General features: G+C 45.3%; 1 protein-coding gene across 1 annotated transcript in view; it reads right to left on the bottom strand.

The window, feature by feature from the left end:
- Positions 1-25,384, bottom strand: part of hydin (HYDIN axonemal central pair apparatus protein) — a 1,234,740-nt gene that overhangs the window by 891,743 nt on the left and 317,613 nt on the right. The window contains exon 11 of the mRNA XM_068049816.1: positions 8,895-8,994. Within this exon, the coding sequence (XP_067905917.1) occupies positions 8,895-8,994 (100 nt within the window). The remainder of the gene's footprint in view (positions 1-8,894; positions 8,995-25,384) is intronic.

Raw genomic sequence — 25,384 nt, 5'->3', positions numbered from 1 at the left:
GCACTCCTCCCACCTCGGTTGTAACAAGAGTGACAACACCTTGAAAGAGTGCAGTCCAGACTATTGGCACCAGTGAACAAGGGATTATATTGGTGGGGGGGGGGGGGGTCAGGGCGGAGCGGGGTGACAGCAAAGCGGAGAAATGCAGTCATTATAGGAGATTCCATAGTTAGGGGGACAGACAGGCATTTCTGTAACTGTCATCATGAGTCCCACATGGTGTGGTGCCTCACTGGTGCCAGCGTATAGGACATCATGGAGAGGGTTCAGAATATTCTGCAGGGGGAAGGGAGTGGGTGGTACATTCGGTAACAACAACAAAGGGAGGTCAGGAAGGAATTTAAAAAGTAGGAGTTTGAAGGTAGTAATCTCTGGATTACTCCCAGTGTCACGCGCCAGCAAGAGTAGAAATAGGAAGATCGTGAGGATCAATGTGTGGCTTGAGGCATGGTGCAGTAGGGAGGGCTTCAGATAGAAAAGTAGAGAGGTAGAGAGGAGGAATAAGGTGCATAAAAGAGTGAGCATTGGAAAGTACCAGAGAAGGAAGTAGTACCACATTAAATAGGAGTAGACTAAGAAGGACTAGAAGGAATACAAAGACAGGTGAATGTGGTGAATAAGGTTGGTGAGTTACAAACGCAAATAGCCATGTGGGAATATGATGTAGTGGCAATAACGAGATGTAGCTTAAAAATTATGAGGACTGGATGCTTAATATTCACAGATGCGAAGTATTCAGAAAAGATAGGGAAGGGAAAAATGGAGAAGAGGTGGCAGTACTGATTCGCGAAAACATTGTAGTGTTGGAAAGGGAGGATGTCCTTGAGAGAGCAAAGACAGAAAGCATTTTGTTAGAGGTGAGAGGCAAAAAGGATGGGCTGAAATTAATGGGCTCCCTGGAGATGGGGGGTGGTGTGCCCACAGAAATAGAATCCTGGAATTCCCTGTGCTCCCCCCAGGAATGGACAAGGAACCAAGGGTGGTGGTGGGGAGGCGGGGAAATTGAGAGGAGGAGCCATGCCTGTCCCCTACCTGCTCTCGCTGCTATTTTACCTGTGGCAGGGGAGGTGGCAGGAAGCCCACCAGTAATACCTGGCAGCCTCTTTGCAGGCTGGGGGGAGGGTCCTCCTGATCGGGAACTCTGTGCCCCACAGAGGAACGCCCCCCCCCCCAGCAGCACAAGTCACCCCCACTGAAAGAATCCCCTATGCCCTACACTTCGACGCCCCTTTCCCTTGCTGGGGCATGGCCTATTGTCCCCAGTGAGGCCCGACCCCACTTACCTTTTTGGACCCAATGTCCATGTTCCTCCTCTCACAAGGTGCAGTCCCAGCAGTGGCCACCACTCCAGTGGCGCTGCTGGGTCTGACGAGCTGCAGGTCCTCTGATTGGCTGACAGCTCTTGGAGGTGGGACCTCCTGTCTCAGAGGGGTGGAAACCACAATCTCAGGCACTTAAGTGCCTGAGCAATGCAAAATAACATCATGGCTTCCAGGGCTAGACTCACCCCCAGCTTTCCGGCCAGTGGGCTGGGTCACCGCCTCATCGTGAAATTCCAGACACTACTTCCAATGAATAAACATGATATTGTAACTTTGATGCAAACTCTGTTTCAACCAGGGTGAGACACAGAGCTAAATATTCCTATCTGTAAACCTTTCAGGAGGAACAGAGAAAGTAAAAAAGGAGATTTGGCATTAGTAAAGACATACAATAGCAATTGGAATGAACCTTTTTCATTGATAGCGGTGCTCTACAGCGCCTGCTTGAGTACAGTTAAGAAATAATAAGGATCATCTGATAGACCACCAAGTAGTGGGAAAGAAATCAAGGGTGATATTTGTAGGCAATATAAAGAACTTTGCTGCAGTGACAGAGCTGTAATTATGAGGGACTTAACCTATTCAAAGCGGAATTGGAATCATCTAAAATATAGTTAAAATGGGAAAGGATTCTGTGTATGTGTCTCGGGCTCTTTTCTTAATTAGCATGGTGTATACCAAACAGGGAGGATGAGGAGCTCAGTCTGGTTCTGGCCAATGGAGTAAGACAGCTAAGTAACCTGAAGATATTTGGGCACATAAAAAATCATGGCCATTACCTAATTAGGCTCACATTACAAACAGGTAAAGATAAAGGGAAATCAAAGATAAAGATGATAAGACTGGAAATTAGTAAACTTCAGTGGAAGAAATTGGGCCCAGCAACGATTAACTGATTGGAAAACATTCCAGTCTTTGGAACGTACGGTCTCTATACCTAGCATCGCACTGGCATTAAAATTCATATATTACATTACTCAATTATGTGATAGGCAGAATGTGCTTTTGGCTTGATAGCAGCATCCTGCTAGTGGCGAACACCACACATGTTGCTACTGCACAGTAGCAGCGTGAAACAGCTAGCTTCACCTGTTGCTCAAATTGTCCCATCGGATCGGATCAAACAACATGTCCCTTCCGCTGTTCGCAACAGGCAAGGAACAGGCCATACCCAACCAGCCTGTGTTTGCAAAACTCAAAACACAGTGTCCAACATTAGATGTGATTCCGCGATTGGACAACATTTGCTAAATAATCCTCAGTGTGCTAAGAATTACGCTGACAACCAATGTAAGATTGTCAGTCGGGCTCGCAGTGTGGCACATTTGCATGTACTGGAAGCTACATATATTAATACACAGGGCCCTGTTCTTTGCAGACAGAAAGAATATGTACACACATTATGCCTGTTTCAGCGAAACAAAATAAGTGACAGCCATTCATTCCTCAGAGCAATGCCTTAATCAATCAGAGTCAAGCTGCCTGGTTTAAATTTCAAACAAAAGCATGGCAGTTAATTGTCAGTCACCATAAACTGGTGCATTCGCCATGGCAATGCCTCTACCAATCACAGTCCACTTGCCAACCAATCAGCACTCTCTTCTCATACAGTATAAATGTGTTGTTTCCCTTACATTGGTATTCTTGCAAGTTGTCTTGATGAGTGCAAGATGAAAAGCTTTGACAAAATGTTCCCTATTTTCAGCAATACTCAAGTTGTGTACTACCAAATGACTATATGATTATGCTTTGCTAGTGAGTCAACCTCCTAACACTGTTACTACAATGCATTCTTTTAAATATATTCATAAAATATACTCACTACATGCCATATTAGACTGGTTTCCTTCAAATGCCTCTAACATTGAAAAACGTTCCATCGTGTCTCAAAAAGGGTAAATGGGATTCTGGGTTTTATCTACTGGAGCAATGGATATAAAAATAAGGAAACATTTTCTTGCTCAAATTCAACATTGGTTAGGCTGGAGTATTGGACTGGATTTAATGGACCCCCTGAGACGGGCTAGGAGGTGGGGAGACCCTTCGAATTGTGACAGGGGGAGGGGGGGGGGTGGAGGCCCCATCACAATGCCTTTAAGTCGGGGGCAGGAAAGACTGTAGATGGCCTTCCTGCCCAAAGGCTAAGTGAGGCCCTTAAGTGGTCTATTATTAGCCACATAAGGGCCTCTTCCTGCTGCCACTGGAATTAAGCCAGCGGCAGGTGAAGTCATCGAGTGAAATGAGGCGACCTCCCTGTGGGCTTGGAGCCTCTTCCATGGGCAATATGTGACCTACGGAGGGAAACCCACCTCCCATAACACACACCCCTCCCCTCCACACACATGACCCATCATTTCCACACACCCCCGCCCCCCCCCACCTCCCCGATCGCCAGGGCCTGCCACCTCACTTACCTTAGGTCCCAGTCTCCAGCACTGGGCCTTATCCTCGGCTCCCTGTAGTACCGGCAGTGGTCACTGCTTCCCGTGGCACTGCCAATAATAATGAGCTCCCGGTTCTCTGATTGGCCAGCAGCTCTTGGGACGGGGATCCCAGTGCCAGGCACTTAAGTGCCTGAGCGCCGTAGAATCGTGCTGGGAGTCTCCGAAAGGCCCAGCGCCAGGAACCTAACCAGCGTGACTAAATCCAAATGTGTGAAATTCTAGGAATCCCATCATAAGGGGAATGTAAGGATGTAAGGGGGGGGTACAGCATAGACATGGTAGAATGAAAACAAATTATTGTTTTGAAGGAAGGTTTACTTCTGAAACAGAGAAGATTATTGGGGGAGAGGCTGGGGGAGTTGGGGAGTGGAATCCAATTTAAGTTTTCCCAGTTTTACGAAGAAAATTTGAAAGACTGTTTCCTGTTGGTTGGTGCATTGGCAACAATAGACTGTGAAAATCACTGTAAAATATTTTACAATATGGATTTTTTTAAGGGAGGTTATGGGGTGTATGCAATAGTTGATATCAATACTGCAAATGCATATTAAGCATGGGTGAGCTGCACTATTGTGCGGGCTGAGGTCTGAGCAAGGCTGAGTGCATCTCTTTATTCAGCTGGAAGCTCTTGCGGTGCTGAAGGACAGTAAATCTGCTACTTGTAAGATACCTGTTAAGATCCCAAAAGTTATCGAAATTAACTGCAGACTTCAGTTAACATGCTGCAGTTGCTCAGTAACTGGATGAAATGGATGCTGGTTGGCAAACCCATTCAGCCACTTTCTTAAAGGATAGTCCACTTCGTAGTTGTTGCAATTTGCACCAGAGATTTTTCTGCTTATTTGTTGCGTTGCAAATTTCAAAAACTAAGTAATTCTAGTTGTAAAGCTGGTTCCCTCTCTCAATGTGTGCCAGTTATTTATAACTGGGTTACTTGTAAGTGACGCACTAGAGACTCTGACTAAAATTGCTTAACTTTTATGATAAATCCATTTTCAGCTGTATTAATCAAACTGCACCAGGTTACCACTCAAATATATCAAGGAATTTTTTAAATGCAAAATATGTTTTAAAATAAAATTACATTCCAAAGCGCAGCCCAATTGGCTCATAGAAGACTTTATGTTCAGCAATATGCAAATAGGTTTGAACGGAACCTTGAGCAAAACCAAACACTCCTGAAAGCTAGTGCAATTTTGTGCGCAATTTGTGCCCCGATCACCAATTGCCCCCAAAGTGGGAACTTTTGGCCATTATTTCTTCTTATCCTCAAAGAACTATAGAGTGTGGTCCAAATTAAACCTACATATAGTAGGGTAGGGTAGGGATGGGGAAAAATACCTGACCATAAAAGCAGAGTGTCCACCACTTATTTTCCTCCTGGGATGATGGAATATTCAGTTTAAATTGGAAATTGAATGAACAGGGAAACACAAGTATTGTAACTCCTTCTTTGTAATTTCCTCATTTTCTCCCCTTTACTTTTGAAAATGAATTTGGAGAATAAATCAGTTTTATTTCCATACCCCAAACCAGATGAAACCAACTAACTCACCACTGGCCAGAAATTGAACCAGAGACCTTACTGGTTTGCATGGCTCAATGCTATACTGAACTCAAGAGGTGAGGTGAGAGTGACTGCCCTTGACATCAAGGCAGCATTTGACCGAGTATGGCATCAAGGAGCCCTAGCAAAACTGAGGTCAATGGGAATCAGGGGGAAAACCCTCCCCTGGCTGGAGTCATACCTAGCACAAAGGAAGATGGTTGCAGTTGTTGGAGGTCAATCATCTGAGCTCCAGGACATCACTGCAGGAGTTCCTCAGGGTAGTGTCCTAGGCCCAACCATCTTCAGCTGCTTCATCAATGATCTTCCTTCAATCATAAGGTCAGAAGTGGGGATGTTCGCTGATGATTGCACAATGTTCAGCACCATTCGTGACTCCTCAGATATTGAAGTAGTCCGTGTAGAAATGCAGAAAGACCTGGACAATATCCAGGCTTGGGCTGATAAGTGGCAAGTAACATTCACGCCACATAAGTGCCAGGCAATGACCATCTCCAACAAGAGAGAATCTAACCATCTCCCCTAGACATTCAACAGCATTACCATCGCTGAATCCCCCACTATCAACATCCTAGGGGCTGCCATTGACCAGAAACTGAACTGGAGTAGCCATATAAATACCGTGGCTACAAGAGCAGGTCAGAGGCTAGGAATCCTGAGGCGGGTAACTCACCTCCTGACTCCCCAAAGCCTGTCCACCATCTACAAGGCACAAGTCAGGAGTGTGATGCAATACTCTCCACTTGCCTGGATGGGTGCAGCTCCAACAACACTCAAGAAGCTCGACACCATCCAGGACAAAGCAGCCCACTTGATTGGCACCCCATTTACAAACATTCACTCCCTCCACCACCAACGCACAGTGGCAGCAGTGTGTACCATCTACAAGATGCACTGCAGCAATGCACCAAGGCTCCTTGGACAGCACCTTCCAAACCCGCGACCTCTACCAACTAGAAGGACAAGGGCAGCAAATACATGGGAACACCACCACCTGCAAGTTCCCCTCCAAGTCACACACCATCCTGACTTGGAACTATATCGCCATTCCTTCACTGTCGCTGGGTCAAAATCCTGGAACTCCCTTCCTAACAGCACTGTGGGTATACGTACCCCAAATGGATTGCAGCGGTTCAAGAAGGCAGCTCACCACCACCTTCTCAAGGGCAATTAGGGATGGGCAATAAATGCTGGCCTGGCCAGCGACGCCCACATCCCATGAATGAATTTTTAAAAATGATTCACTTACACATGGAGGAACCTTTATAAAATGGCTTTGTATGATTTATTCTACTTGACCCATATGATTTATCATCAACAACTAGCTCTGATATACAAACACTCCAAAGCATCTCGCAGATATTGAGCAGCAGTTGGTGCAGAATGAGAGCTGGTAACCAATGGCAAGTTCATATTGGTAGGTTTTAAAACACCTTGGAGGAAGAGAGAGGAGTAGCATGGCAGAAAGTTTTCGGGAGCATTAATAAAAACAGAAAATACTTGAAGCACTCAGCAAGTCAAGCAGTATCTGTAAAGAGAAAATGAGAGTTATTAATTCAGGCCAATGACCTGTCATCAGAACAGAAATGCTCTTTGTTTTAGAGTGCACAGGCCAAGCAGCAGAAGGATCTGCGACTGGAAAGAAGAAAGGATGCCTTTCTTAGAGTGAGAAACAGCAGAGGGTGCATGTAGGAATGTACAGCTGAATGAGGGCGCAACCAGACTGATGAACAGATTTGTAGGCAAGGCCAAGGATTTTGAAATCAATGCACAGGGAGCCAATAAAGGTTGGTGAGTGCAGGGGCGATGGGAAACAGGAGTTCAAATGGGATAAGATGCTTGTTTCAGAATTATGAACAAGTGCCAATTCTGAAGGGCAGAACTGAGGGTGGCAATGGAGTAATTGAGAAATGTGACAAAGCAGCAGTGGGGGTTAGGTAGGGGTGTCAGCAGGTGACGTTGCAACAGTAATCTTGGTGGTGGCTAGGATGTGGGTTTGAAGCTCAGTTCAAAATCAAACCAAACACTGGTATTGTGCACAACATCAGTCTTACCCTGAGTGAGCAGTCAGGGAGAAGGAGGGGATCATGAACTTGTCCAGAGTTATAGGCAGAAGGGGAGGATGCCTTCAGTCTTGGTAAGATGAGTTCTGATGTCAGCTCAACAATCAGCTAACGACAGAGGTGGTCAAGAAATCAAAAGTGATGGCAGAGAAGTTAAAATTGATATCATCAGCATATATGTGAAAGCGAAGCAGATGCCTATGGATGATGTTGCCAAGGGACAGCATGTAGACAAGGAAGGGAAGGGAGCCAAGGATGGAGCTTTGGAGCACACCTAGTGTAATTAAGTAGTGATGGGAAAAGAGACTATTATAGCAAATGTGTTGACTGTGTTGGAAAATGTAGGAGTGGAGCCAGGTTAGAACAGCATTGCAGGAATGGAGAATGATGGAATGGTCTGAACAACAGTAGTGAGACCAAGAAGGATAAGAAAAACATACCAGTCACAGTTGCAAACTGTCACTAATGACTGATGACAGCCGTCTTGGTGCCGTGAACAGTGCAGAAGCCAGAGTGAAGGGATTTGAAGGAGGGTAACGAAACTGGGTTGCAATGATAGTTTCAAGCAATTTAGAGAGAAAGGAGATCTAGGAGGTAAAGCAGTAGTTGATGAGGACCAGTGTATATCAGGGTGGGTCTTTTTGAGAGAGATGTTGATAACAGTCTTGAAAAGTGAGCTGAAGAAAGGGAGCTGCTTATGATGTCAAAGAGCACTTTGCAAAGCAGGGGTAGTTGTGGTGGTGCCATAGATGAGATGAACTCAAAAGGTACAAATCTCAGAAGTGTGAAGCACCCTTGAAATAACATGGTTGAGGCTGGAGATGTATGTGCAGGCAGACAGTTCATGTGCAGGACGAGGTTAACTGGGAGCTGAGAGAGCATCAGAGGAATTTACGTTAGGTTGAAATCAGCAGGAATGAAAACTTGTTCGTTGCAGAGGCCAAGTGAGAAGGGGAGGGCAAATACAGCTAGGAAATCATCAGGATATTTGAAACGAAGGTAGACAGGAAGAACACCAACTTAAAAACTGGACGGGTGGTAGATAGTGAGGTGGTCAAAGGAAGGTAAAGATGCTAGGACAGTCAGGGGACAGGACAAGGTCACAAGCTCACAATGAGTGTCAAACCACCACCACCACAAATGTTTAGGCAATGCAGAGTGGATACACAGTACAAGTGCTGAGGTAGCTGGGGGGGCAGCAACAGAACATGCAGAAGGTGAAAGAGATTTGTTTACAAAGGGGGTGATAGGTGTGCTCAGCACTGAGACTGGGTAATGAGTCTGTATGAAATGCAACTTTGAGAGAGCCAAAACAGGAGCCATAATGGATATGGCAGACAATGCCAAGAGTAATGCCGAGAGAATCCACAGGCCTGACCAGATAGAACTCAGTAAGGAGGTAGGAGAAATGGATCAGTGAAGGACTAGCAGCAAATGGGTTGGGGCATGAAGCATTAGAAGTTGATGTGGAAATGGCTAATAGCTGATATTTCCGTACCTGTGATGTCGCAGTAGACTATACGGTGATAGACCTGTGCTTCTTCGGGTCTGCAGATTACATTTATTTCAGCTGTCGAATTGGACCAGATATCTCCTTCCTGAAAAAGAGCCCCAAAAGCATAACCAGTTAAATGTAGTAGAAATCATCAATATTACAAATAACATGGGTGCTTAATGATCTGTTATCTATCATATTGGAGGAAAGCCATTTCCTATCAGGTGGCACCAAGGTCTAGAGCAGCATTGTATCTCTTATTCAATAAGAGTCTGAATACAGTACAAAACATGTTGTTGCGTCAGGCAGAGAAAAAGACCAGTGAGGTTTCAACTCAGCGTACTTAACCCTACGTTAATTTAATTTCACTTGAAACGATGTTAGCAGCTGAGGATGATTCCTCCTGTCTGACATTGGAGTAATTTAACTTTCATTGCTTATGCTACATGTTAAACTTGAGGCCAAGTCAAGCAAATTGCATTTGACCGCCATAGCGTAAATAAAGTCAGACAAATGCCCTTCATCTCTGAAGACAAATGCACATCAGACCAAAACTAATTTTTTAATATATTACATAAATCAAGGTGACATTTCCATTCCCACACCAAACATTATTGCAAGTGTTACGACCAGGTGAGAAAGGTGTCTAGGGGTCTTTTACTGTCTTCACCTGGTCTTATTGTAACAGGGTTTGATTTTTAAACACATTGTGTTTTGAGCTCCCCCTTGGTGAATCCTTGTTCACCACTTTCCAATTATAAGGCAAAGGTTTAAAGAAGAAAAGTGAAATTTATTAAAATTTAAACTCTAATTCAGTTAATGCCTACGGATATATGACGCGCCCAAACTAGCATGCACGCGCAATACACACACGCAAATAGGGACAGAAAACAGAAGAAAAATAAAGTAGAGAGGTTTGAGGCAGTCTCTGAAGGGGGTTTCTTGTTACTGTTTCTGTGTTTCCAGCTCGCCGTAGAGTCTTTGATTGTAGACAGCTCTTACTTTTTGTTGGGGCCCAGTATTCTTCTTAAACCTTGTTCACGTAGGAGACTTTTCTCTCTATGAGTTTACGTGTTTTCAATGGTCTCCAAAGCTGGTGAGAATGAGATGAGAGCAGACAGAAGAGAGGTCTTTTCCAGTCCAGGAGCGAAGAGCTTTCTGAGTTCAAAATTCTGTGGCCAGTTCAAACTTTAAAAAAAAACAGCCAGCCAGACATGTGACTAAACTGGCCTGACCACTTCTTCTGTGTATTGGGGAAGCAAGGACTGGGTCATTTGTTCCAACACTGTCTGCTAGCACGCAAATGTCTTTCCAGTCAGGGGCCTAGCAATTCCTTGTGATCGGCCCTCTTTTCTTCCCAGCCACAATTTTAAGTTTTAATGTTCATGTGGTGAAATAATGTGTGCCTCAGTCTTGGCAGGTGTGGGGCTTGCCCAACACAGCAGGGAACACTTGGGGAAAAATCAATTTTCTATACTTTGTTATTTGTTATATATTTCATGATACTGGAGTGGTAAAATCACCAAATACCTAAATGCTGTTTGATAAATAGTTTGATGATTCTCATTGGTTTTCTAGGGTCCAGGGCTCAGTTGTGATATTTAGCTGCTAACTTCACCTGATCCTTTAAGTCCACTGCTCTAAATGGAAAAAAAATCCATGTAACAATTCACAGAGCACGATAACCGATTGTAAGTTTCAGGTTCAAGGTACTAATAGACTTTATCTCTCTTAAAAAAAATCTTTTTCATCTGCAACAAAATGTGACATTAGGCACATCATGGGCATGTGTTGCACACAGGCTTCCTATATAATCTAGCAGCTCTCCCATGATGATAAGCCAGAGGTTTTACAAGAACAGCAGTGTTATACCAAGTACCATATATTGGGGCTACAGGTTCATTGGCATTGAAAGTGGTTGTTCGATCTGGCAGTACTGGTAAGGTGTCCTGAAGTCAGGCAATACTGTGAGAGCTCCAGGTTTTCAGTAAGACTGGCAGAGGTGGCTCTAGAAATGATGGAGCAGTTCCTAACATCTGGTGGCAATGGGAGAGAGATTCTGGGATCTCTGGCTATTGAGGAGGGAGGTCTCTGGTAACGGTGACTTTTCATTGATTGACAGCAGTGGCGATGGAGCAGGGCTTATAAACAGTAAGTCTTGGCCACATCTGTGAACAGCCAGTCTTGCAGTCAAATACTTTCTGGGAGCTACAGGCATTGATGCATACTGAGAGCTGGCTTCTGCTATCTTGTCAAGAACCTACAGCTGGCAGTGATTGGTCTGGGAAATCCCATAAACTCAATTCTAAAGATGCACAAAGAGGCAGGCCATTGACAGAAAATGTTATTGGCATTTTAAACATAAATTTATGTATGCATCAGCAAATTCTCATAATTTAATGGCAATCTTTGTAACTTCTGTATTTATGATGTTACAAATTTTGTTTCCAGTAGTAAATATAGTAGAAAAAATAAGATGGCAGCTGAACTTTCAAAAATATGTAGAGCGCATTCATTATCTCCCATTCAGCTTCTAGCGTTTATTGTAAATTGTTGGCTTTTCATGCATCATTGCTTCCTCAGTTCGCACAGAGGGAGGCTATTAGGCCCATTAAGTCCATGCTGGCTCTCTGCTAGCTAGTCCTACTCCCCTGCCCTTTCCCTGTAGTCCTCCAAATCTTCTCTTCAGGTGCTTATCCAATTCCCTTTTGAAAGCCACGACTGAATCTGCCTCCACCACACTCTCAGGTAGTCATTCACAATCCGAACCACTTGTTGCATAAAAAAGATTTTCTTCTTGCCATCTTTGGTTTTCTTGCCAGTCACCTTAAATCTGTGCCCTCTGGTTCTCGACCCTTCCGCCAATGGAAACAATTTTTCTCTATCTACCCTGTCTAGAGCCCTCATGATTTTGAACACCTCTATCAAATCTCCTTTCTAAGAAGAACAACCCCAACCTCTCTGATCAATCCACATACCTGAAGCCCCTCATTCCTGGAACCATTCTCATAAATTGTCTCTGCACCTTCTCTAAAGCCTTCACACCTTCCTAAAATGCAGTGACCAGAGGTAAACATAATACTACAGTTGAGGCCAAACCAGTGTTTTATAAAGTTCATCATAGCTTCCTTGATTTTGTACTCTATGCCTCTATTTATAAGATCCCAGGATCCCACATGCCTTTTTAACTACTTTCTCAATCTGCCCTGTCACCTTCAATGATTTGTGCACATATACCTCCAGGTGTCCCTGTTCCTGCACTCACTTTAGTTTGTACCCTTTAGATTATATAGCCTCTTCTCGTGTGCCCACAAAATGTACCATCTCACACCTTACTGCATTAAATTTCATTTGCCATGTGTCTGCCCATTCCACCAGCCTGCCTACGTCTTCAAAGTCTATCACTATCCTCCTCACAGTTCACAATACTTCCAAGCTTTGAGTTATCTTTTTATTCATTTTATACATACATTTTATATATTTGATGGTTATATATTTATACATATAAAGTAACCTAGTTGATCACACACAGGAGTGAAGACCACATGTAACATTCAGGTGAAAAGTGGTGGGAGGATTGAGGTTAACGGGATCTCAGGGCAGAATTTGCCCAGCCCCGGGGTGGCGCAAGTGGAGGTGGGGAGGGCCGGGAAAATAGCGGAGAGCCGAGCCGGGACGGCTCCCTGATGCATTCTTGCTGCTGGGAAGGTTCTCGGGGGTCAAGCTGGCATGCAGACTGACTGCCTGCTGCAAGGCAGTGGGAAGCCAATCTGCATATTTAAGGCTCTGAGTGGGGCCATTTAGAGGGTTCACCGGCATTTTGACGGTAGCAGAGCAGCCCCCTATTGCGTGGTGAGGCTGCCAGCTTAATGGAGATGGCCTCCCTGTGGAAGTCTGATGGGGGGCGGGGGGGTCGGATGAAGATGTTGGGTGGGGGGAAGGGTGCCATTGGAGCCAGAGGCTCCATTCCCCAAAAAGGAGACCGCTGACATAAAAGGCCATTCATGCAGCCCAAACACTGCTACTGGAGGGGTTTCCCTTCAATCGGAGTGGCCTGCCTGCTTGGCCCTTCTAAAAAAATTTATTGTCACCCCTCCAGGGCACCTCCATTCTGAGACACACTCGTGCTCTTTTACATGCTTCAACAATGCTCAAAAGCTGCCGGCTCTGTGATTGCACCGCCAGCATCAGGGGTCTGCCTGCCATTCCTAATTGGACAGCGAACTCAGAGATGGCCAATTAGGAGGCCACCTCTGGGAAAATAGCTCTCATAGTCTGGATACCGGCAAGTGTATGCTTGGGATGTTCATTTGGTCCCAATGCCGAGTCAGGAAGCCCATGGGAAAATCCTGCTCAAGTTATACAGATGCAATTGTCTCATTTTAAAGTAATACATTCTGTCCTTATTTTTGTATAATTTGGGAGGAGCCACAATTTGGAGTGGAACCCAGAACTACTGGGTTTTGCCCAATCCTCCATATCCATATCTTGGCAGCAGTTTGGCAACATGTCCAAGGGTGCTCTCAACTACCCCAGCAATTACACCCAGCTTGCCCCATGCCTGCTGAGAGCAGATGTGGGTTTAACTCTGGGCCTGAAGTGGGGTCTACAGTACAGAAGGCAAACAGCAATTGACCAGAGAAAGAGCAATGCCCAATGGAACAGGGGTCAAAGAAAGAGCTCCAGGAAAAAGAATCACATTTTTATCTTTGATTTTCTTCAGCTTGATAAGAGCATCTGGTTCCTACCCTTACAGTAGCCGGTTGCCATTCAGAGTTTCAGGTGCCACATCAGGCTTGAGCCACACTCCCCAATTATCTGTTCATTTATTAGCTGCTCACCATATCCCCTGTACCAAGGGCTGTTCCTCATGATGGCCAGGTTATGCATACTTCAGCAACCCACGATGATTCATGATTCATACTCTGGCAAGTACTGCAGGGTTCCTCCAGAGCAGTCCATGTAGCGGAACCATTGCTTGAGTACCCTAATGGTCTGCTCGATGATGTTTCGTGTGGCAGCATGGCTCTCGCTAAACACATGCTGGTCACATGTGGTTGGGTTGCACACCAGAGATAGCACTGGTCACCCAGTAGCCACCCTCTGGCTTCTTCTGGTGGCTCAACTATTGAGGAAACAGCAGATTGGCAGAAAATAAAGGCAACATGACAGTTGTCAGGATACCAGGCATTCACCTGCACGATGTGCTGAGCATGGCTGCACATCAACTGCACATTCAAGGTGTGGAAACTTTGTAGTTACGGTACATTTCTGCATTTAGATGCAGCACCCGCAAAGCCACGTGTGTGCAGTCAACAGCACCCTGCACCATGGGGAAGCCCGCTGTCCTGGAAAAGCCACATGTAAGTTCCCACCTGCTTCTTTTTGGTTAGAGAGAACACGATGTACTCCCCTCACATGGCATAAAAAGCATCAGTCACCTCCCTTGCACAGCAGTGGATGGCAAACTGGAAGATGTTACAGATGTCACTTGGTTCAACCTGGAAGGATCACAAAGCAAAGAAATTCATGGCCCATGGTCACCTTAACAGCCAGTGGCAAAACTGTTCTTGTCCTGCTCTGAGGCTGCTCTGAGGGTAGGCGGTGGCGTAGCGGTATTATCACTGGACTAGTAACCCAGAGACCCAGGGTATTCCTCTGGGGACATGGGTTCGAATCCCACCACAGCAGAAGGTGGAATTTGAACTTAATAAAAATCTGGAATTAAAAACTAGTCTAGTGATGGCCATGAAACCATTGTCGGTTGTTGTAAAAACCCATCTGGTTCACTAATGTCCTTTAGGGAAGGAAATCTGCTGTCCTTACCTGGTCTGGCCTACATGTGACTCCAGACCCACAGCAATATGGTTAACTCTTACATGCCCTCTGAAATGGCCTAGCAAGCCACTCAGTCATACCTCACCACTACGAAGTCTATAAAAAGGAATGAAACCGGACGGACCAACCGGCATCGACCTAGGCACCGGAAACGACAATGGCAAACCCAGCCCTGTCGACCCTGCAAGGTCCTCCTTACTAACATCTGGGGGCTTGTGCCAAAGTTGGGAGAGCTGTCCCACAGACTAGTCAAGCAACAGCCTGACATAGTCATACTCACGGAATCATACCTAACAGACAATGTCCCAGACACTGCCATCACCATCCCCGGGTACGTCCTGTCCCACCGGCAAGACAGACCGAGCAGAGGTGGTGGCACAGTGGTATACAGTAGGGAGGGAGTTGCCCTGGGAGTCCTCAACATCGACTCCGGACCTCATGAAGTCTCATGACATCAGGTTAAATATGGGCAAGGTAACCTCCTACTGATTGCCACCTACCGCCCTCCCTCAGCTGATGACTCAGTACTCCTCCATGCTGAACACCACTTGAGGGTGGCAAGGGAACAGAATGTTCCTGACCAAAACTACTGACCGAGCTGGCCAAGTCCTAAAGGACATGGCTGCTAGACTGGGTCTGCGGCAGGCGGTGAGGGAACCAACACGAGGGAAGAACATACTCGACCTCGTCCTCACCAATCTGCCTGCTGCGGATGCATCTGTCCATGACAGTATTGGTAGGAGTGACCACCGCACAGTCCTTGTGTAGACAAAGTCCCGCCTTCACATTGAGCATACCGTCCATCGTGTTGTGTGGCACTATCACCATGCTGAATGGGATAGATTTCGAACGGATCTAGCAATGCAAAACTGGGCATCCATGAGGCCCTGTGGGCCATCAGCAGCAGCAGAATTGTACTCAACCACAATCTGTAACCTCATGGCCCGGCATATCCTCCACTCTACCATTACCATCAAGCCAGGAGACCAACCCTGGTTCAATGAAGAGTGCAGGAGGGCATACCAGGAGCAGCACCAGGCATACCTCAAAATGAGGTGTCAACCTGGTGAAGCTACAACACAGGACTACTTGCATGCCAAACTGCGTAAGCAGCATGCGATAGACAGAGCTAAGCGATCCCATAACCAACGGATCAGATCTAAGCTCTGCAGTCCTGCCACATCCAGCCGTGAATGGTGGTGGACAATTAAACAACTAACTGGAGGAGGTGGCTCCACAAATATCCTCATCCACAATGATGGGGAAGCCCAGCACATCAGTGCGAAAGATAAGGCTGAAGCATTTGCAACAATCTTCAGCCAGAAGTGCCAAGTTGATGACCCATCTCGGCCTCCTCCTGAAATCCCCAGCATCACAAATGCCAAACTTCAGCCAATTCGATTCACTCCACGTGATATCAAGAAACGACTGAAGGCACTGGATACTGCAAAAGCTATGAGCCCTGACAATATTCCGGCAATAGTACTGAAGACCTGTGCTCCAGAACTTGCCACGCCACTAGCCAAGCTGTTCCAGTACAGCTACAACACTGGCATCTACCCTGCGATGTGGAACATTGCCCAGGTATGTCCTGTACACAAAAAGCAGGACAAGTCCAACCCGGCCAACTACTGCCCCATTAGCCTACACTCAATCATCAGTAAAGTGATGGAAGGTGTCATCAACAGTGCCATCAAGCGGCACTTGCTGAGCAACAACCTGCTCAGTGATACTCAGTTTGGGTTCCGCCAGGGCCACTCAGCTCCTGACCTCATTACAGCCTTGGTTCAAACATGGACAAAAGAGCTGAACTCAAGAGGTGAGGTGAGAGTGACTGCCCTTGACATCAAGGCAGCATTTGACCGAGTATGGCATCAAGGAGCCCGAGCAAAACTGAGGTCAATGGGAATCAGGGGGAAAACTCTCCGCTGGCTGGAGTCATACCTAGCGCAAAGGAAGATGGTTGTGGTTGTTGGAGGTCAATCATCTGAGCTCCAGGACATCACTGCAGGAGTACCTCAGGGTAGTGTCCTAGGCCCAACCATCTTCAGCTGCTTCATCAATGACCTTCCTTCAATCATAAGGTCAGAAGTGGGGATGTTCGCTGATGATTGCACAATGTTCAGCACCATTCGCAATTCGCAAGCAGTCTGTGTAGAAATGCAGCAAGACCTGGACAATATCCAGGTTTGGGCTGATAAGTGGCAAGTAACATTCGCGCCACACAAGTGCCAGGCAATGACCATCTCCAACAAGAGAGAATCTAACCATCTCCCCTTGACATTCAACGGCATTACCATCGCTGAATCCCCCACTATCAACATCCTAGGGGCTGCCATTGACCGAAAACTGAACTGGAGTAGCCATATAAATACCGTGGCTGCAAGAGCAGGTCAGAGGCTAGGAATCCTGAGGCGAGTAACTCACCTCCTGACTCCCCAAAGCCTGTCCACAATCTACGGCACAAGTCAGGAGTGTGATGGAATACTCTCCACTTGCCTGGATGGGTGCAGCTCCAACAACACTCAAGAAGCTCGACACTATCCAGGACAAAGCGGCCCGCTTGATTGGCACCCCATCTACAAACATTCACTCCCTCCACCACCGACGCACAGTGGCAGCAATGCACCAAGGCTCCTTCGACAGCACCTTCCAAACCCGCGGCCTCTATCAACTAGAAGGACAAGGGCAGCAAATACATGGGAACACCACCACCTGCAAGTTCCCCTCCAAGTCACACACTACCCTGACTTGGAACTATATCGCCGTTCCTTCACTGTCGCTGGGTCAAAATCCTGGAACTCCCTTCCTAACAGCACTGTGGGTGTACCTACCCTCCATGGACTGCAGCGGTTCAAGAAGGCAGCTCACCACCACCTTCTCAAGGGCAATTAGGGATGGGCAATAAATGCTGGCCTGGCCAGCAACGCCCACATCCCGTGAATGAATGAAAAAAAAAGGCTGCAGTTCTGCCTACAAGAGGTGGCAGATTTCCATGATCACCTCCTTCATAACATGCTAACTTAGGCTTAGGTTGGGGTAAGAGACCCTAGGTGGGCAAGATCTCCTGCTGAGGGCCCTTCTGCCTCTCTTCCTCCTGATGCAAGCAGTTTGTCCCCTTCTGTACAGTCTCTGCCCAATCTTCCCCTTATGCTGTAGGCCAAGGGGGGATGGCAACTACAACATTCATGGCTGGGGTCAACTGATCTGACCAGAACCCCTGAAGACAAAGCCGAGGTATTCTGCACATTCAACACTATCCACTGTTGATTTTATCAACTTTAAACAACAGTAGAAAACTCAAAGCACTTCTGCAAACTCAGACAGAGCCAGTAGAAATAAATCAGCAACTAACCTGAGAGTAGCTGATGATTCCTTAAATAGAACTGGTCGGGCTCCTTCTTGCTGCTGAACACATGCTCAGTTGTATACATTTAAGACAGGGTATTAGCTGGAGAATCGAGGTCTAAAATGGCAGTTACTTGCTAACTGATGCCATGATCTGCCTACTCTACATACTTCTGGCACATACTCCTAAAGCCCACACTAACGTCCGCACCAAAATGGCGTCTATCACGGGACTTGCCAGACGTGTGCACACATAGCGCGGATGCCATTTTTGTACCAAAACTGCACCCAAATTACCAAACCACCGACGCTACAGAGCTAAATTTTGAGACCCTTGAGTTTACATAACAGGTTTCATGATCTCCCAATGCACTTTATAGGCAATGAAGCAGTAAGAACATAAGAAATAAGAGCAGGAGTAGGCCATTCGGCCCCTCAAGCCTGCCCTGACATTCAATAAGATCATCGCTGAACTGCCCCAGACCTCAACTTCTCTTTCGTGTCAGCTCCTCATGGCTCTCAACTCCCCAGTATTTCAAAAATTTATCTACCTCCTCTTTAAATACTTTCAGTGATCTAGCCTCCACAACTCTCTGGGGTAGAGAATTCCTGACATTCACTACCTTCTGAGAGAAGAAATTCCTTCGCATCTCAGTTTTAAATGAGTGTCCCCTTATTCTGTAACTATGTCCCCTAGTTCAAGATTCCCCCACTAGTGGAAACATCTTCTCAACATCTACCCTGTCAAGCCCCCTCAGAATCTTGTACATTTCAATAAGATCACCCCTCACTCTTCTAAACTCTCATGAATAAAGGCCTAACCTGTTTAGCCATTCTTGATAAGTCAACCCCTTCATCCCAGGAATCAGCCTAGTGAATCTCTTTTGAACTGCCTCCAATACCAGTATATCCTTCTTAAACACGGGGACCAAAACAGTACACAGTACTCCAGGTACGGCCTCACCAGCACCCTGTACAGTTGTCACAAGACTTCCCTATTTTTAAACTCCAACCCCCTGGCAATGAAGGCCAAAATTCCATATGCCTTCTTAATTACTTGCTGCACCTGCAATCTAACTTCTTGTGTTTCATGCACAAGAACACCCAGATCCCTCTGTGCTGCACTATTTTGAAGTCTCTCTCCATTTAAATAATAGTCTGCCTTTTGATTCTTCCTACATGGCCTCACACTTCCCTACATTAAACTCCATCTGCCAAGTTTTTGCCCACTCACTCAACCTATTTATATCCCCTTGCAGATTCCTTATGTCCTCATCACAACATGCCCTCCCACCTATTTTTGTATTGTCAGCAAATTTTGATATATTATAGTTCTGAAGTTCTGAAGAAGGGTCGCTGACCTGAAACGTTAACTCTGCTTCTCTCTCCACAGATGCTGCCAGACCTGCTGAGTATTTCCAGCATTTCTTGTTTTTATTTCAGATTTCCAGCATCCGCAGTATTTTGCTTTTATTTTGGATATATTACACTCTGCCCCCTCCTCCAAGTCATTAATATAGATAGTAAATAATTGAGGCCCTAGGACTGATCCTTGTGGCATTCCACTAGTTATTTTTATCCAAACTGAAAAAGACTCATTAATCCCGACTCTGTCTTCAATGAGTTAACCAATCCTCAATCCATGCTAACACATTACCCCCAATACCGTGAGCTCCTATCTTGTGCAATAATCTTTTATGTGGCACCTTATCGAATAACTTCTGGAAATCCAAATGCACGACATCTGCCAGTTCCCCTTTATCAACTCTGTTTGCTATATCTTCAAAGAAGTCTAGCAAATTTGTCAAACATGATTTCCCTTCCACAAAACCATGTTGACTATGTTCAATTGCGTTAAGCTTTTCTAAATGTCCTGCTATTTCTTCCTTAATAATGGACTCTAGCATTTTCCCAACGACCTATGTTAGGTTGACTGGCCTATAGTTTCCTGCTTTTTGTCTCCCTCCCTTCTTGAACAGGGGCGCCACATTAGTGGTTTTCCGATCCGCTGGGACCTTCCCAGAATCCAGTGAGTTCTGGAATATTTCGACCAATGCCTCCACGATCTCTGCAGCCACTTCCTTTAAAACCATTGGATGCCATCAGGTCCTGGCGACTTGTCTGCCTTTAGTCTCATTAGCTTGTCAAATACCTTGTCCCTCGTGATTAGCCACAGTTGCAATTTAGGGAAAGATGGCAGCCATTTTTGCACAAAGCAAAATCCAAACAAAAGTGATGTTTGTTGCATTTTGGAATAACATGGACAAGATCGGTGAATCGAAATGGTGGGTTCTTTTATTGAAGATACTAACTTATATACAGCAGTACTGGGAAGGTGATTTTACATGTCTTGTTTCTGTAGCTGCTTCCAGCAAGTGCTTCGGAAAGACATGGGTCTGTACATCACATCCTGTCAGGTGACGGACAGCCATTTCAGAAGCGCCCCTTAAAGCAATACCACAACAATGTTGGTTGAGGACTATACATTGGCAAGAACAGCAGGAGAACCCTGCCTGCTCTTCTTCCAGTAGTGTCACGGGACCATTGTGTCCATCTGCGAGGGGAGATGGGGCATCAGTTTAATGCATCATCCAAAAGACAGATCCTCTGCCAGGGCAGCTCTCCCTCAGTACTGCACTGAAAGATATTAATTGGACAGAAGGGATAAGTAAACAGGATAAGGGAATGACATTCCTATAATTTCTAACCAGTAAATAAAATGGCCCAACAAGGGAAGATTCGCTATTCAAACTAGTAATGGCAAATGACAGAGCAGAAAAGAGAAGTAAAAGTAGGGGCATACGTAGGCAATAGTGACCATAATATAATTCATTTTGAGATGATAATAGAGAAGGACTTAAGCGTGATGAAAAAGAGGTTAACAAATTGGAGAAAAGCTGATTTTGAGGGGCTGAGAATAGATTAAGGGCAATTAAAGGTCACTTAAGGTCTATTGTCACAGGCTGTGTCAGTGTGGATTATATATTCAACTGCTCCACTACAAAAGAAAAGCCTCAGTAGACAAAGGGTCACAACAGAAGTTAATGGGCAGTCAATACTAACAGAATGTGTAATTGACTGACAAAAGTTCAATTTAGGTCATTGACAAAATTCAAATCAACAAATTCACAATGAAGTTTTGTTAAATGCAAAGGATATCAAACACTTTTTTCCAAGCAACAGAGTTGCAGTCAAATTGGCACTGATACAGTAGGACAGACACAGAAAGGTTACACTCCCGCAGAGGACTGGACAAAGGCAGCAATTCCATTATGAAAGCAATGCGTCAGCAAAATTCTTCCTAGCCTTCAACAGCTCTTCCCAAGTCAGCATTGTCAGAAATTCTATGCATATTATTTCCACTAGGTTAACTCATTATGCAAGAGCAGTATTGCTAACAAGGCAAAAGGATGGGAAATTCAGCGTGTGTCCAAATTTCTCCAAACCACTTTCTTGCCTCCCACTTTTCTCCTCCAATTCTGCCCTATGTTGTACAGTTGCTTATGCAGGTTGTTAGTGGCAGCACTTCATCCAAGTGGCTGTGTTTCATGCATTAAAAGGTGACTACTTGATCAAGGAGTCTTGCCCACTGGTGCCCTTGCCAAAATTGTCCATCCATTACAGAAAATCATGGGAATTTCCTCACTTGCACTACCTCCAAGGATCCATTCGTCTGGTTTGTAAAGTCAGCCCTTAAGCTTCATTCAGCTCGTAACTGTGGAAGGTATAACAGCCAAGCCCAATGCTCTCCTCCTCCCAAGATCTTGATATCTATTACCTTCCCTCCCAAGCTCCTGAAAACTGAGAGCAACGATAGTACAGATTCCTTAGCTGAGATCAACCAACTCAGAAACCGGCCACATACCGGGACCTTTCTAGTCTCCATGGCTCAGCACCATATAAAAACATAGAAAATAGGAGTAGGAGTAGGCCATTCGGCCCTTCAAGCCTGCTCCATCATTCATTATGATCATGGCTGATCATCCAACTCAGTAACCTGTTTATGCTTTCCCCCCATATCCTTTGATCCCTTTTGCCTTAATAATAATCTGCCTTCCTGTTTTTGCTACCAAAGTGGATAACCTCACATTTATCCACATTATACTGCATCTGCCATGCATTAGCCTACTCACTCAACTTGTCCAAATCACCCTGAAGCCTCTCTGCATCCTCCTCACAACTCACCCTCCTACCCAGTTTTGTGTCATCTGAAAATTTGGAGATATTACATTTGGTTCCCTCATCTAAATCATTAATATATATTGTGAATAGCTGGGGTCCTAGCACCGATCCGTGCGGTACCCCACTAGTCACTGCCTTCCATTCTGAAAAAGACCCTACCCTTATCCCTACTCTTGGTTTCCTGTCTGCCAACCAATTTTCTATCCATTGCAATACACTACCCCCAATCCCATGCGCTTTAATTTTACATGCTAATCTCTTATGTGGGACTTTGTCGAAAGCCTTCTGAAAGTCCAAATAAACCACATCCACTGGCTCCCCCTCATCAACTCTACCAGTTCATCCTCGAAGAATTCTAGTAGATTTGTCAAGCATGATTTCCTTTTCGTAAATCCATGCTAACTCTGTCCGATTCTACCACTGTTCTCCAAGTGCTCCGCTATAAAATCTTTGATAATGGACTCCAGAATTTTCCCTACTGGCGATGTCAGGATGATGGTCTAAAATTCCCTCTTTTCTCTCTACCTCCCTTTTTAAATAGTGGGATTACATTCGACACTCTCCAATCTGTAGGAACTGTTCCAGAGTCTATAGAATCTTGAAAGATGACCACTATTTCTTGGGCCACTTCCTTAATTACTCTGAGATGTAGATTATCAGGCCCTGGGGATTTATCAGCCTTCAATCCCATCAATTTCCCCAACACCATTTCTCTACTCATACTGATTTCCTTCAGTTCCTCTCTCTCACTAAGCCCTGTGTTCCCCAACAGTTCTGGTATGTCATTTGTGTCCTCCTTTGTGAAGACAGAACCAAAGTATGCATTTAGTTGGTCAGCCATTTCTTTGTTCCCCATAATAAATTCCCTGTTTCTGACTGTAAGGGACCTACATTTGTCTTCACCAATCTTTTTCTCTTCACATACCTACAAAAGCTTTTACAGTCAGTTTTTATGTTCCCCGCAAGCTTACTCTCATACTCTATTTTCCCCTTCTTAATCAATCCCTTGGTCCTCCTTTGCTGAATTCTAAACTGCTCCCAATCCTCAGGTCTGTTGTTTTTTCTGGCGAATTTGTATGTCTCTTCCTTGGATCTAATGCTATCTCGAATTTCCCTTGTAAGCCATGGTTTGGCTACCTTTCCCATTTTACTTTTGCGCCAGACAGGAATAAACAATTGATGCAGTTCATCCATGTGCTCTTTGAATGTTTGCCATTGTCCATCCATCGTCATCCCTTTAAGTAGTGTTTCCCAATCCATCATAGCCAACCCGCGACTTATACCTTCATAGTTTCCTTTACTAAGATTCAGGACCCTAGTCTCAGAATCAACTACGTCACTCTCCATCTTGATGAAGAATTCTATCACATTATGGTCACTCATCCCCAAGGGGTGTCGCACAACTAGATTTCAATTATTCCTCTCTCATTACACAATACCCAGTCTGGGATGGCCTGTTTTCTAGTTGCTTCCTCAACGTATTGGTCCAAAAAATCATCCCGTATACTCCATGAATTCCTCCTCGACGGTATTGTGACTAATTTGATTTGCCCAATCTATATGCAGATTAAAGACACCCATAATTACAAATCGCATCCGTCTCTAATTTCCTGTTTAATGCCATTCCCAACATAACCACTACAGTTTGGGGGTCTATATACAACCCCCACTCATGTTTTTTTCCCCTTAGTGTTTCTCAGCTCTACCCATACAGATTCCACATCGTCAGAGCTAATATCCTTCCTCACTATTGCGTCTATTTCCTCTTTAACCAGCAATGCAACTCCACCGCCTTTTACTTTTTGTCTGTCCTTCCTAAATACTGAATACTCCTGGATGTTCATTTGTCAGCCCTGGTCACCCTGCAGCCATGTCTCTGTAAACCCAACCATATCATACCCGTTTACATCTATTTGCGCAATTAATTCATCCACTTTATTGCGAATGCTGCACGCAATAAGGCACAAAGAACAAAGAATAGTACAGCACAGGAACAGGCCATTCGGCCCTCCAAGCCAGCGCCGATCTTGATGCCTGCCTAAACTAAAACCTTCTGCACTTCCGGGATCCATATCCCTCTATTCCCATCCTATTCATGTATTTGTCAAGATGCCTCTTAAACGTCTCTATGGTATCTGCTTCCACCACCTCCCCCAGCAACAAGTTCCAGGCACTCACCACCCTCTGTGTAAAGAACTTGCCTCGCACATCCCCTCTAAACTTTGCCCCTCTCACCTTAAACCTATGTCCCCTAGTAACTGACTCTTCCACCCTGGGAAAAAGCTTCTGACTATCCACTCTGTCCATGCCGCTTATAACTTTGTAAACCTCTATCAAGTCGCCCCTCCACCTCCGTCGTTCCAGTGAAAACAATCCGAGTTTATCCAACCTCTCCTCATAACTAATGTCCTCCAGACCAGGCAACATCCTGGTAAACCTCTTCTGTACCCTCTCCAAAGCCTCCACGTCCATCTGGTAGTGTGGCGACCAGAATTGTACGCAATATTCTAAGTGTGGCCTAACTAAAGATCTGTATAGCTGCAACATGACTTGCCAATTTTTATACTCTATGCCCTGACCGATGAAGGCAAGCATGCCGTATGCCTTCTTGACTACCTTGTCCACCTGCGTTGCCACTTTCAGTGACCTGTGGACCTGTACACCCAGATCTCTCTGCCTGTCAATACTCCTAAGGGTTCTGCCATTTACTGTATACTTCCCACCTGCATTAGACCTTCCAAAATGTATTACCTCACATTTGTCCGGATTAAACTCCATCTGCCATTTCTCCGCCCAAGTCTCCAATCAATCTATATCCTGCTGTATCCTCTGACAATCCTCATCATTGTTCGCAACTCCACCAACCTTTGTGTCGTCTGCCAACTTACTAATCAGACCAGCTACATTTCCCTCCGAATCATTTATATATACTACAAACAGCAAAGGTCCCAGCAATGATCCCTGCAGAACACCACTAGTCACATCCCTCCATTCAGAAAAGCACCCTTCCACTGCTACCCTCTGTCTTCTATGACCGAGCTCATTCTGTATCCATCTTGCCAGCTCCCCTCTGATCCCATGTGATTTCACCTTTTGTATCAGTCTGCCATGAGGGACCTTGTCTA

The sequence above is a fragment of the Heterodontus francisci genome, chromosome 17 (assembly GCF_036365525.1).
Source record: "Heterodontus francisci isolate sHetFra1 chromosome 17, sHetFra1.hap1, whole genome shotgun sequence".
In the NCBI taxonomy this organism is placed as follows: domain Eukaryota; kingdom Metazoa; phylum Chordata; class Chondrichthyes; order Heterodontiformes; family Heterodontidae; genus Heterodontus; species Heterodontus francisci.
The sequence above is the reverse complement of the archived record's forward strand: the minus strand, read 5'-3'. Positions and strand labels throughout refer to the sequence as shown.